Here is a 14,881-nt window from a genome sequence, read left to right on the forward strand (position 1 = left end):
CAATTTTGTGACATATTTAGCGGCACCCACACGGTCGATACAGTCATCCATACGTGGCAACGGGAACGAGTCTGGTTTTGTAACGGCATTTACCTTTCGGTAGTCGTTACAAAACCTGAAAGTCTGATCAGGTTTGGGAACTAACAGAGATGGCAAACTCCAAGGGCTAATGCTTGGAATAGCGAAACCATGGTCTAGAAGATAGTTTACTTCTTGACGCATTATTGCACGCTTTTCTGGGTGAGTACGGTAAGCATGTTGCTTAATGGGCTTATGGGTTTCAACATCAATATCGTGACTTAACACATTAGTTTGGGTGGGAATGTCATTGAAAAGTGCTAGGTTATTGTTAATGAGGTTATGAATGTCAGCTCGGGCGGGTTCTGGCAAATACGCTATGTGACTGTCTAAATGGTTCAAAATTTCCGAGTTCTGAAAACGTACACAGGGGACAGAATCATGTTTGTCGCTTAACCCGTCATCACTGGGTTTGTATGATGGGCGGGTGACAGACACGGGGGTAACAGGAACTGGTTTAGGAGACGAAAGTTCTTCCTTTCGACCAACATACTGTTTGAGCATGTTGATGTGACAGACACGAGAGGTTTTCTTTCGGTCTGGAGTCTGAATTACGTAGTCAGTCTCGCTAAGCTTTCGGTCAACTACGTAAGGGCCAGAAAATTTGGTTTGTAGGCCGGAACCAACAACGGGTAACAGAACTAACACACGGTCACCTGGCTGAAAAGTCCGTGTAACCGACTTTTTGTCATAACGGTCCTTCATTTTGGACATGCGTGATGTAGTCTTTCTTTAAATGAACTAACATAGTCCAAAATATTCTGTTCAGGGCTTGGCCTCTCTGAGAGCCATGTTTCACGGAGCAAACGTAACGGTCCACGCACAGTGTGGCCAAAAACTAAGTCAGCTGGACTAAATCCTAGCGACTCCTGGCAAGTTTCTCTCACGGCGAACAACAACAATGGTAAGCCTTCGTCCCAATCTCGACTTGACTCGGAGCAAAACTTTCGTAACATGCTTTTCAGAGTTTGATGAAACCTTTCCAGTGCACCCTGACTCTCGGGGTGATATGCACTAGACGTGCGGTGTGTGACTTTGAGCTCTGCCATGACCTGAGCGAAAACTTTCGACATGAAATTTGATCCTTGATCACTCTGAATATTCTTGGGCAAGCCAAATGTGGAAAAAAATTTCACAAGTGCCTTGACTATGGCACGAGCTTTTAAGGATCGAAGTGGCACTGCCTCGGGGTAACGAGTGGCAGCACACATTATCGTGAGGATGTATTGATTTCCGGATTTAGTTTTTGGCAACGGACCAACACAGTCAATAATGACGTGCTCAAACGGTTCCCCAGTTACAGGAATTGGTTTCAATGGGGCAACAGGAATTACCTGGTTGGGCTTACCGGAGACTTGACACGTATGACAGGAACGACAGAATTTTACCACATCGGACTTGAGTCCTGGCCAGAAGAAGTAACGAAGAATACAATTGTATGTCTTTCGTATTCCCAAATGTCCTGCCATACTGTGATCATGTGCTAGGGTCAAAATTTGGAAACGAAGGTGTTGGGGTATTACTACCTGACAAACAGAGTCATGTACATTACCAGAGCTCGGAGTCCAACGTCGCATCAACACACCATCATTCACAAGGTACGACACACCTCGATTACATTGTTGACTTTGTAACAATGACATACAGGAAGACAAAGTAACATCAGCTTGTTGTGCCTTAATTAGCTGTTCTCTGTCCACCGACAGAGACAGTGTTTTGTCATCAGGTCGTAGTTCAACACACACAGATTTTTCTTCTTCACATTTTGTAGGTAGACTTGGCGGATCAGAAGTGCTCATAAAAGAATCACTGAGATCCACCAAGTTTCCAAACTTTCGTGCTTGAGCACGGGTTACAGCACACATGGGAAATATTATAGGTGAGTTTAACACAGAGTCATCTGACACACATGCGGAAGCGATCGGACATTCGATCACTTCCGGTGGCGGGAACACTTGTCCGCCAGCTAAATCATTCCCAAGAATAAGATCTATCCCTTCTATTGGCAGTTTTTCTCGAATGGCAACTTTACATTTGCCTGACAGAAATTGGGATGATAGTTGCACAAAGTGTAATGGGGCACGTACAACATTCATTTCAACTCCCCACATCAAAATGTCGGACCCGCAGTAAGACTGGGCCGAGAGAGGTAGTACGTCTTTACGTAACACAGACTGCTTTGCACCAGTATCTCTCAGGATCGTAATTGGAATTTGGATTGACTCATTTTCTAAGGAAACAAACCCTTTTGTAACAAATGGCTTAAATGCCTTGTCCACTTTGTTATTTCCAACCATGCCCACAGGTGGCAGGGTAGGTGGCGGGGTTTGTATAAGAGCCACTGGAGATGATGACTTAGCAGATTTAACATTTCTGTTCTGCTCTTTTTTCTTCAGAATGGGACACACAGCAATGAGGTGACCCTGCTCATGGCAGTAGAAGCACTCGCGTTTTTCAGCGGTGACTGGGATTGTACGTCGGAAGCTTTTTGGAGAGGGATTTTTCCTCTCAATGAAACTCAAGTCATGCCTGACGGGTGGAACGAAGACGGTTTTATGCGTTAGCGCAAACTCGTCAGCCATAACAGCAGCATTGTCCAGAGATGTAACTTTCTGTTCGTTCAAATAAAGTACAATTTTCTCTGGCAACCGATTTTTGAATTCTTCCAATAGAATTAACTCACGCAAATTGTCTAAGGTTGTAATTTTACTAGCCTGACACCATTTGTCAAAAAGAATGCCTTTCTCTCGTGCAAACTCTACATGTCTGTGTAGCAGTTTTTTCACAATTTCTAAATTTTTGTCTATAAGCCTCTGGCACTAGTTCATAAGCACGGAGGACTGTGGTTTTAACTGTATCATAATCTAAACTGTCATCAATAGACAGTGACGCACACACTTCTTGGGCTTTCCCAACAAATTTGCACTGAAGCAATAGAGACCACACATTCCGTGGCCAATTTAAGGTGGCAGCTATATGTTCGAATGCACTGAAATACGAGTCTACTTCAGACTCTCTAAAAGGTGGTACTAATGCAATGTGCCTACTAACATCAAAGCCTTCGTGGGGTCTGGAAATAGGTGACTGAAAGGAGGGACTGGCAGCTAAAGCAGCTCCCTGCTCCAACTCCAGAACCCTTACCTTAAGGTGCATGGCTTCCACCTCCAACCTTTTGTTCTGCAGTTCGACCTCCCGAATCCTCAGAGTGAGTTCTAGCTCCTCTGTTGTACGTCCAGCTTGGACTGGGAGGTCTTTTGGTGGGGTAGGAATACCAGCCAGATCACCCGGCCCGACTCCATTTGTAGGAGTTGGCCCACCAAACAACCCTCTTTCCGTCAGCTTTGCTATGAGGAGTTGTTTAATCTCCTCCTTCTTTGCATTTGTCGGCACATGCACGTCAAAAAAATTGGCGATTAACACCAAATCAGCCTTGCGGCACCTATCCAACTTATCTACAGTTGGACTCAAAGTGAAATCCTCCAATTTAAACTCCTTACTCATGCTGCCACCACCACAAAAAGAAAAAACTGCGAAACAGACAAAAGAGTTTACACTTACCGAACACGCTAGGAAAAGCACGACCAAAAAAAAGACGACGGTACGCAAAACATCCCGGACGAGCCCCCAAATCTATGTTACGTCCCAGCCTAGGGGTTGCCGGAGGGTAACACGATTGTGGAGTTTTCTTCCAAACCTCTTCCACTCTCAACAAACACGAACGAATAATCGAATTACAATTAACAAGAATATTTATTCTGTCAAAATACAGAATAAAATACAGAATGTACAAAACAAACAAAACGCTAATTTAGCCTTACTCAAACAAAAATGCTCCGTGAGCCCTACGATATCAAACAAACGAAAATCAATAACAGAAACGCTACAATAGCCCTACGATCTCAATCAAACAAAAGATCAAATAACGAAAACGCTAAACAGCCCTATAATAGCTAATCAAAAGAAATAACACAAAATCACAGGTCGCTAGCCTGGAAACTCCTAAAACAAACAGGAGAAAACCAAAACACAAACGTAGCCTAAATATCAAAGTATTTCTAAACTAAATAACGAAAATCCTAGCAATACTAAATCCTTTAATCGAAACAAAAACCTAATCTTTAACTAACTAACTAACTCGAAGTCGAAATCTCTATCAAAATAGCTGGGAATGGCAAAGGTGGGAGAATAGCTCTCCTGAGCAGCAGACCGTGGGCTTCTTATAGTCCTTCCGGAAGTGTTGGACCAATCCCGGAAGTCCAATCCACGGTCCTCGAGTCCACGCCCACTCCAGCATCCGTCACACACACACACAAACATACACACTCGAAATGGGGAGGGGAGAGCCAACAACACACAACCACACACACAATGACCCCTAGGGTCATAACAAGAGGGATCACACTCCTCAGCCTCCCGGGGAAGGTCTATGCCAGGGTGCTGGAGCGGAGGATCTGGCCGGTGGTCGAACCTCGGATCCAGGAGGAACAACGCGGTTTCCGTCCTGGGCGTGGAACACTGGACCAGCTCTACACGCTCTCAAGGGTGCTTGAGGGTTCATGGGAGTTTGCCCAACCAGTCCACATGTGTTTTGTGGACTTGGAGAAGGCATTCGACCAGGTCCCTCGTGACATCCTGTGGGAGGTGCTCCAGGAGTATGGGGTCCAGGGCCCTTTGCTGAGGGCTATCCGGTCTCTGTACAAACGGAGCAGGAGCTTGGTTCGCATTGCTGGTAGTAAGTCAGACCTGTTCCCAGTGCACGTTGGACTCCGGCAGGGCTTCCCTTTGTCACCTGTTCATTACTTTTATGGACAGAATTTCTAGGCGCAGCCAGGGGCCGGAGGGAGTCCAGTTCGGAGACCACAGGATTTCATGTCTGCTTTTTGCAGATGATGTTGTCCTGTTGGCTCCATCGAGCCAGGATCTCCAGTGTGCGCTGGGGCGGTTTGCAACCGAGTGTGAAGCGGCTGGGATGAGAATCAGCACCTCCAAGTCTGAGGCCATGGTACTCAACTGGAAAAAGGTGGCTTGCCATCTCCAGGCCAGGGGAGAGATCCTGCCTCAAGTGGAGGAGTTTAAGTATCTCGGGGTCTTGTTCACGAGTGAGGGAAGGACGGAACGCGAGATTGACAGACGGATCAGGGCATCAGCAGCAGTAATGCAGTCGGTGTACCGGTCCGTTGTGGTGAAGATTTACTGGTCAGTCTACGTTCCTACTCTCACCTATGGTCATGAGCTCTGGGTCATGACCGAAAGAACAAGATCGCGGATACAAGCGGCTGAAATGAGCTTCCTCCGCAGGGTGGCCGGGCGCACCCTTAGAGATAGGGTGAGGAGCTTGGTCACCCGGGAGGAGCTCGGAGTAGAGCCGCTGCTCCTCCACATCGAGAGGAGTCAGTTGAGGTGGCTTGGGCATATGTTCCGGATGCCTCCTGGGCGCCTCCTGGGAGGTGTTCCAGGCATGTACCACCAGGAGGAGGCCCCGGGGAAGACCCAGGACACACTGGAGGGACTATGTCTCCCGGCTGGCCTGGGAACGCCTCGGTGTCCCCCCAGAAGAACTGGAGGAAGTGTCCAGGGAGAAGGAAGTCTGAGTATCCCTGATTCGGCTACTGCCCCTGCGACCCGGCCCCGGATAAGCGGAAGAAGATGGATGGATGGATGGATGGTCCAACACAGGGCTTCCCAAGGCTCAAACTCAGTGACTTCTGTGTCTGAAATAGTGGACTTTGTTGTCACTTTCCTTCACTAAATCATCCATCATCATCAGTCAACTTTATCTCTTGGAGAACACCTGTTCTACCTGCCTCGTTGCCATGACAACCACCAGTTTATCCGTTTTCCCACCCAGCACCCCCACGACCAGTTCATCTGTCAACCTGACAAACATGAGGTCGGACACGATGGCTTCAACCTCAGAACTTTTCAGCAATGAAATGACCTCAGAGTCGGTGCAGACGCCGTTCTTTAGGTTCCCACAGCCACATGCTCATTTACAGAGCAGTAATACGACACACGGGGTTCAAACTTGTTTCATCCTGAATTAACAATACTGGTCTTTTTTTCAGTTGGAATCTGATGTGAACCTGCATCAAACTGCAGAGACCTGGATCACAAATGATGAGCTTATTTTACTGGGAGCATATTCAATTTAAAATAATGTTTTTTATAAAGACATTTTAATACAAATATCTGTCCCCACAGGGCGACCGACCAATCACAGACCAGATAAAAGTGAGAACATCCACCAATTACAGTCTCAGCCTCTGGGAAGCTTTATCTCTGTCCTCAGTTTTATTTAATCCAAAGCTTTTATTCTTCTGACAGAAACACTCAGCCGGGTTTGGAAAGACAGGAAAACTCAGGATCAGCTGAAATACAGAAAAGGACAAACCAAACTCCATTAAAACTGTCAGATTCTACATGACTTGGGTGGTTTTAAGAACCTCTGAGCTGATCATCCTCTGAAAGAAAGAAATGACAAACCAAAGCTTGTTAAGAAAACATCACATTTATTCCACAGCCAAAGTTGCTCATACCTGATGAGCTTTGGTTTGTCAAACCAAAAGCAAAAAAAATTTAATTCATATTTATAATATTAATATTAAAATTAATAAAACTTCACATTAATAAAGATTCAGCTGCTTTAACAGACATGAAAACTGGAATCAGCCTCAAAATAAAAACCTAAAATCAACAACAAACCAAAGCGCCTTTGAAAAATGTCACGCAGGCCAAAGCAGGCCCCTTTACCACTACAGTTTTAGCCCTTCTTGGCTCTACTCAACTCGGTTTGGGTCATTCTCTATTACAACTGAGTGCCACTTCAACGTGGGCAGGGTCATCATAGCATGGTGGTGTGAAACATCGGCAACTCCTCATAGGAACATGGTGTTGTATGGCGAGCAGCATTAGGAAAACCAACTTGCTGGTTTTTAAAAATGGCGGGTTTGATTCTTGTGTCAGACGTCGTGCTCATGATTCCTTCAGTGACAACACTCCCTGTCCAATCAGTGGCCCACAGTCTGTTCACGTCACATTTTAATATCGGTTGAGTTCGTTTGACACCTTGGCCAAACCGGTGCTATAAAAGTACCTGCTACCGGGTACTGTCCCCTAATGAATAGTTACCTTAACAAGAGGAACAGATCATGAAGCAGCAGGTCAACAACTAACCAGAACCTCAGTTTCATTGCAGTCATGGCATCAGTGCTGCAGAGAACCATCGGTCAGAGCCTCAGGGTGATCAGTCTATAGCAGGACTGACCTGCAGGCTACTCCTCATGACTGACACACTTCTCAAACCAATCAACCTGATTAATGCATCCAAAAGCCAGTAATAGAAAATAATGATCAGTTATTTAAACATCGCACTGTAACAACATTAATTTGTTGTTTGTTTTTTGGTACCGTTATGGAATCAAATATTTCTGCATATATTAGCAGTTTTTGCTTGTTTTATTATCTTCATTAAATTATTTTATTTGCTCTGGCCCTGTGATGGACTGGTGATCCGTCCAGGGTGTGCCCCTGCCTTTAACCCAAAGAGAGCTGGGACGAGCTCCAGCAGTTACAAAGAGCCTTACCTTGACAGTCTGGTCTAAGGAGGCGGTGGCAACTCTGGCCTGAACTCCCATCAGGCCACAGTGCAGGTCTGTGATTGGTAGAGAGTGACGGGACAGGATGTGACGAGGGTCAGGAGCATGGCTTAAATCCAGCTGGATCACGCTGTAATACACAGGAAACAGGGAGATTTTACATTGGTTTCTACATTCAGAACTTCCTTTAAAAAATGGAATGAACAGATAGGCTGGAAGTCTCACAGAAGCCTGAAAGGCAATTCTCTGACACAGGGGTCTGAAAATTTACTGAACCACTGATTTACTGAACCAGACTTGACGAAGATTCAGAAATCTATCCATCCATCCAACTATGACTATGACACTTAGTCCAATTCGGGGTTGCAGGGCTGGAGCCAGTCTCAACGGTGGGTCACCTGTAGTACAGTTTGGCCGTCTATAGCAGGACTGACATGCAGGCTGAATCCCAAATCTCTTATTTTCTCGCTCTTCAGTCGACCCAGAGTTAATGAGGGACATCCCAAAACTCTAATTTCTCTCTGAGGTGCAAGGAGGCTGCCTGGAGGTCACACAATAATTTGCAAAGGGAGGCTCTATGCTGAGACTTACAGCAGTGTGGGACAACTTGCATTTGGCAGAAAATTTTACTACTGATTTGTGTTGCAACCAGAAGTTATGTCTGTAATTGTTTCGGCTTTTGGCCATTAGCTTCGTTTCATACAGTTTCATGTGTGAGCTTTCTCTTTTACCTTCATTTTTCCTATTAAAATCTTCAGGAAGGCCAGACTGGGTGTTACCATTCAAACATTTCATGCTTTTATGACTGCTACCGTTATTCCGTGAATTTGCACCTTCACCCCACTTCTTCCTTGCTGTGTGTCATCAAATTACTACCCCCTCTCTCCGACACTATTAATTCCACTTTGTTCAAGGATGAGTCTGTGGCCTTAAAGTTAACCTGCTGTTAACTTGGTGTTAGTGTGAACCTTTGACAGGACCATATATGGGTGGGTGCAAAATATGAGGCCACTGATAATTAGTGTAAGTGGGATTCACATAAAGAGACAAACACATTCACACCCATGTGCAGCTTCTCCTGATAACGCAGAAACAAACTTATATTACTCTGTCAGTTTTGATCGTACCGATAAGAGAAATATATCATTTGAATCTATAAAAGGGTCTAGTTTAATTTGTATACACTCATAACAACAAAACCTGAATCTCAGCGAATACCTGCCTCAAAGACATGAGAAATATATGCATAAAAAGCTTGAAATCTCTAAATGAAAGTTCAAGTCAAAAACTGATCTTCCATATTTCTCAGCAGGTTTTCTTTCACTGTGTTTTAATGCAGTGAACTGGATCTCTTTGGACTGTTCAGACAAAACCAGACATCAAAACCCAGCAGATGAAACTGAGGCATTTTTATAGATGTATGTTTTTGAAAGCTCTTAGCAAAGAAAACAACAGTTAGTCCAATAAAATGAGCTGTAATTTTAATAACGTGTGTGAATATGTTCCTAGCCTAACCTGACCAGACCAGAGCTCAGAGAAAGATGTGAAAGATGTGATCAAACAGCTGAAACATGTTTTATTTCTGAGCTGCAGCCAGATGTCAAACTGAAAACATGTTTAACATTCAGCTCACATTTCCCATCATCCCCTGCTGCTCACTGGCATCAACTACATCACAAACACCTGAGAGAGGGAGGAAGCCTCACTCTCTGTGAAGCACGAAGGACGAGCTGTGTCTGTAACAGAAGCCTGAACCCACCAATCAGGATGCAGCCCGACAGCCCCAAGACCCCAAGTTTTCTGTGACAGAAAAACATTTACTGATATGAGAATGTGAAAACTAAGAAACTGACATCAGAAAGCTTCAGGGCAGAGTCACGCTCTTTATTCAAGTCTGATGTGGATTTGCATGAATAAAAATAATTTCATCTGTGGCCCGACTGTGCTCAGGTGTTTTTACTTGTTTTCTGTGTCACACCTCCCCCCAGTGGACACTGCAGCTTTCTGTCTTCTGACAGAGATGGCTCCGAACAACAAAACCACCCAGAACTTTCAGCGAGTCCAGCAGAACTACAACAGCAACAACAAACCCTAACCCACGGACACAAGGCAAACACAGCCGAGGGACATTTCCACTTTACACAAATTAAACAGCTCAACTGCCTGATATTCTTCCACATCTAGATAGTTCTCGTTAACACGTTCTCCCTAATGTGGTTCTCGTTCACACGTTCTAACGTGGTTCTCGTTCACACATTCGATCTGTTCAATGATTTGCAGGTGTGTCCAGGTGATGGTTACCTGCACAGACTCCAGATCAGAGCCAGGTTGTCTTTTCCTCCAGAAACAAAATGGCTGCTGTCGTCTGTGAACTTCAGACATGTAACATCCTGATAGTGCCGACTGAGGACAGACAGCAGCTTACCTGTGCACACCTGATTCAATCACAGAGACACTCTCAGTTAGCGTTGTTTTGCAGGACAGGTAATACATATGAATCAACACAACAATACAAATGATAAAACTATGACAAATAAAACCACAAAAGAAGCTCAGTTGACACACCTCCCACAGGTATACAGCCTCAGCAACTCCAGCAGCGAGGAAGAATCCATTAGGTGAAGCTGTCAGACAGGTGACCACACCTGGACATACAATCTTCTGCTGCAGCTGGTCCTGAACAAAAACCCACAAGGAAATCCTTCACCAGAACACACACATGAAAAAAAAATCACCTGCAATATGCAGAATATAGCGAAACGTCACAAACAGGTTTAGTGTGTTAATTGTTATGACAAATGGCAGCTGAAGTTCTTCGTTCAAAGTAAACTAAAAATGCAAGAGATCACACGGACACTAATCCATCCATCATCTGTATGAACATTGGAACCAGAAAAACACAAAAACAGCAGTTTTAGTGGACGGCACGGTGAATTAGTGGTTAGCCCTGTTGCCTCACATCAAGAAGGTTCCTGGTCTGAAACCCATAAGGGGCCTTTCTGTGTGGAGTCTGCATGTTCTCCCTGTGCTTGTGTGGGTTTTCTCCAGGTCCTCTGGTTTCCTCCCACAGTCCAAAAACATGTATGTCAGGTTGATTGGTGACTCTAAATTGCCCATAGGAGTGAGTGTGAGTGTGTGAGGTTGTTTGTCTCTATGTGGCCCTGTGATGGACTGGGGACCTGTCCAGGGTGGACCCCTGCCTTTCACCCAGAGAGAGCTGGGATAGGCTCCAGCTGATCCCTGGGACCCTGGTTAGGACTAAGGGGGTACAGATGATGGATGGATGATCGATCAATGAGCTACAGAGAGAAAACATCCTTAATTTAAACACTTAGACAACACAGTGTTTCCTTAACAGCAATAAATACAAATTTGTTTACAGATCAACCAACGGGACTTGTAAACATTCAGCCTTTACTGTTTTCCCACCAGGTGGCCCAGACTTTCTTTAACCAAAGCAATGGAGGGCGCAGCAGAGCAGTTTTACCTACAGGTGGATCTCCGAGCACCTCACGGGCCGAACTAACCCCGGTGGAAACAAACCTCGTGTTTTGTTTAAAAGCGCATCTGAGTTTGGTGATGTGCTGCTCCTGTCACCTGTGCAGACGGTGCAGCAGGTGTATTGTGTGTCTCCCGATGAGCCGGTTCGTACCTTCCTCTGGATCTCCCACACGTTGATGAAGTTCTTGCCGAGCTGCGCGGACAACAGGAACTCCCCACGGAGGACGGTGAGTGTCCGGGCCGAGCTGTTCCCTCCGCGGTACGAGAGCAGACTGGAGCCGCTGTGCGGGTCGAACACGGTGCAGTTCCAGAGCTGAGACCCGGAGTCGCTGCTCACCACCACCTCCAGAGGAGCCGCCATGTTGGCTCTCGCACGGCACAAAGCGCACGCGGGTACCCGGCGCTCTGATGACAGCGGTGTACATCATGTCCTGGGCCTCGTGCATTGTGGGAAATGTAGGCATAGGATCATCGACAAAACCACTGTTTGGTGCGATTTCTTATGTGTTGAGTTTTCAACTTTATTCTAGATTAATTAAACAGCCACATTTCCCATGATCCTCTGCTGAGACAGGTGTTACTAAAAGGTAGTGATGGGAAAATCGAAGCTTTATGAAGCACTGAACCATTTTGAGACAACTGCCCTGAAAACGACACACTGCTTCGAAGCATTTGATACAATCAGACAGCGACATCTGCTGGTAGTCTTTGAGAACTGCATCTGAGCGGATGTCCTGACAGCCTCGTTGCTTCAGGCTGTAATGGATCTCACATTCTGTCTTTCTCTGAGGCTTTAATAAAAGTTATTTTGTCGAAGGTGTGTCATTGTGTTTGTCTTTGCATAATCCAATATTTAAAGATGTTTGTACAACAGGCAGACTTGATGAGGCAATTATGTGTAATAGTAAAATTGTATTGGTGTATTTTGATGCTGGTGCTTATGCAACTTTGTTTTTTATATTATAAATGGGGTATTTCAGTGACTTTGGCATTTGTGTGGGTTCAAAGATTTTTATTTAGAAAAATAATAATTTCTACAGTGTTAATCTAATTTAATGATCTAATTTAATGGTTTTAATCTGCTCCTTTTGCAGCTCACTACCTCTCCAGGTTTGGAGAAGACCTGCTTGCATGGCACTTATGTAGCTGGCATGTGAGCGCAGGTGTCGCAGCACTGAGGATGTGTTGCTGCTGTATGTCAGCTCCTGAGCACAAATCAGGCACTTGACCTTTTTTTGAGGCTAATCAGATCAAAGTGCCCCCAGACGTACGATCATGCTCTTTTTGGCTCTGGTTCTTCCACCACGTCCCTTCCTCACTGCGTCACTCACTGGCTCACTCAGTCAATCACCTTTCACACACAGAATCTCACACAACTTTCAGTCCCTCAACTCACTCTCTGACCTACCTGTCTATTACTAAACCTACTCTGTTTCTATGTCTGTCTGGTGTGTGAATAAGTGTGTGGTGTGTGTGTATGTGTTATTCAGTGTTTGTAACTAAACTAAATATTCCTAAACCTAAATGTAAACTAACACTCTCCCTGACTACAATTCAAATGTCAACAATAATAATGCCTCTATCAATCTCCTCCTCTCAAGAAACCCACGGTTTGAGCAGTGACTCAGACTTTTAAAGCCTTGACATATACTGACATATTGAGAAGCTCAGCTCCTTCAAAATTTCCGCGAAGCAGCTCGACACGTAACGGGTCCTCGCTCGCAGCGGTCACGTGATATTGGGCATGTTGCAGCAGGGATCGAAACACTGCTCAGCGACACTTCCGGTTCAAAAGATCGATACTGTGTCGAGCAGACGGGCTCGAGCGTCCCATCACTACTAGAAGGTACGGCTGTATATTAGGCACACAGAAATAACATGAACCACATTAAAGACACATGGAATCAACAAATCCAAAGGGCAATCAATCTAAATCAATTTAGGAAATACACAAATAACTTTGGCAGATTAAACCGAAAATAAAACTATACAATATATTAAAGCTTGAGAGTCCGTGTTCTGTTTTACAGTAGAACACAGTAAAAAATAGTTAGGTAAATAAATAAATAAAGTGTTTTATCTGCACTCATTCTCTTTTAATTTAAGTTCATTTCTTTATTATATTCAAAATCTATATTTTACGGTGGCCGACAAGGGCAAACGCGCTGCAAAACAAAAACGCTGCAAAAGAGAAACGCTGCAAAACAGAAACGCTGCAAAAGAGAAACGCTGCAAAACAGAAACGCTGCAAAACAAAAACGCTGCAAAAGAGAAACGCTGCAAAACAGAAACGCTGCAAAAGAGAAACGCTGCAAAACAAAAACGCTGCAAAACAGAAACGCTGCAAAAGAGAAACGCTGCAAAACAAAAACGCTGCAAAACAGAAACGCTGCAAAAGAGAAACGCTGCAAAACAGAAACGCTGCAAAAGAGAAACGCTGCAAAAGAGAGAACACAACGGAAGTGCGCCAGGCCGATAGGGGGACCCCGAACTGAGGGGTGCAATGAACAAAGAACTTTTACAGAGGCGAGAGAGACACATGTAGCGACATAAGTCACGTCTCATTTTGGAGGCTGCGTAATGACGCAGGTTATAGTGTTGAATTGCAAAAGAATTGAATGAGCGACCTCTGATGATTGTTCTCATGTGCTAATATGTGCTAACAATGTTCTGTTACATTTGTTTACTTGATCAAAATGTCATACAACGTGGGGGGGTTGGGAGATCTGAAGGTGCGTTTTCCATTTGTTACTTAACACTTGGCCGTCATCTTTTACAACACTGTACTTTTATAATACTGTAAAACATGACGGCCAAGTGTTTAAAAAATAATAAATGTAAAACGTACTCTAATGCCCGCTAAATTCACAGCCAGCAGACGTTCTTTTGTCACTTTGCTTTATTAAGTTTTTAGTCAGAACAGGTAACAGGCTACTGTTTCAGCCGTAGCCACGCTAACTAGGGATGGGAATATCGACTCTCTGGAATCGATACTTCCATACTTTGGAGTCGGTACTTTCTTAAGTATCGCTCGATACCACTCCTAATAAAAAACGTGCAATTAGTTTTCACTTCTGAGAGTTTTGGATGTGTGAAAACCAGCCCAAGCGTATTTTAAATGGTCTTCCGTATCACATGATGATGGCAGCCAATCAGATGTCAGAGCTTTCCAGAGCCAGTCATGCACTGCAGAAGGAAGTATTACTCTCTCCACTCTGCAGCGTGGAGGGACCTCCTCCGTCTCAGTGCTGACAGGCACGGCAGCATGAAGAGAGATAGAAAAAGAAGCATTGTGTGGTGCTATTTTTCACCCACTACGAAGGGAAATGCTATTTATTTATTATCATTTTATTATTAGCATTTAAACAAGTATTTATGTTCATGAGCATTATTCATGTTGCCATTGCAATAAAGATATTAATCAACACTGTGCAATAATGATTTTCCTTTAAGGTGCAGAAGGTATCGGTATCGTCGATACTGACCCTGTAGTTACTTGGTATCGGATCGATACCAAATTCTGTTGTATCGCCCATCAGTAACGCTAACTCCCCTCACCGAACAGCTCTCTCTCACCCTCCCTCTCTTCCCTCCACACACACTTCTTCCCTCCTCCCTGACCCATCTCCCTCTAGCTCACCCCACCGACTCCCCAAAGAACACCCTGAACAAGACAACAACCTATAGTCATTACAGCACCTTCAGAT

The 14,881-nt window shown here is 44.7% G+C and overlaps 1 protein-coding gene across 1 annotated transcript in view; it reads right to left on the bottom strand.

Moving 5' to 3' along the window:
* wdr18 (WD repeat domain 18) overlaps positions 1-11,573 on the bottom strand; it is a 31,022-nt gene extending 19,449 nt beyond the window's left edge. The window contains exons 1-4 of the mRNA XM_026323760.2: positions 11,326-11,573; positions 10,239-10,349; positions 9,975-10,108; positions 7,662-7,803 (exon numbers count right to left, since the gene is read on the bottom strand). Of these exons, the coding sequence (XP_026179545.1) occupies positions 7,662-7,803; positions 9,975-10,108; positions 10,239-10,349; positions 11,326-11,535 (597 nt within the window). The 5' untranslated portion in view covers positions 11,536-11,573. The remainder of the gene's footprint in view (positions 1-7,661; positions 7,804-9,974; positions 10,109-10,238; positions 10,350-11,325) is intronic.
* Positions 11,574-14,881: the final 3,308 nt, after the last annotated feature.

Source organism: Mastacembelus armatus, chromosome 4, assembly GCF_900324485.2.
Source record: "Mastacembelus armatus chromosome 4, fMasArm1.2, whole genome shotgun sequence".
Lineage (NCBI taxonomy): Eukaryota > Metazoa > Chordata > Actinopteri > Synbranchiformes > Mastacembelidae > Mastacembelus > Mastacembelus armatus.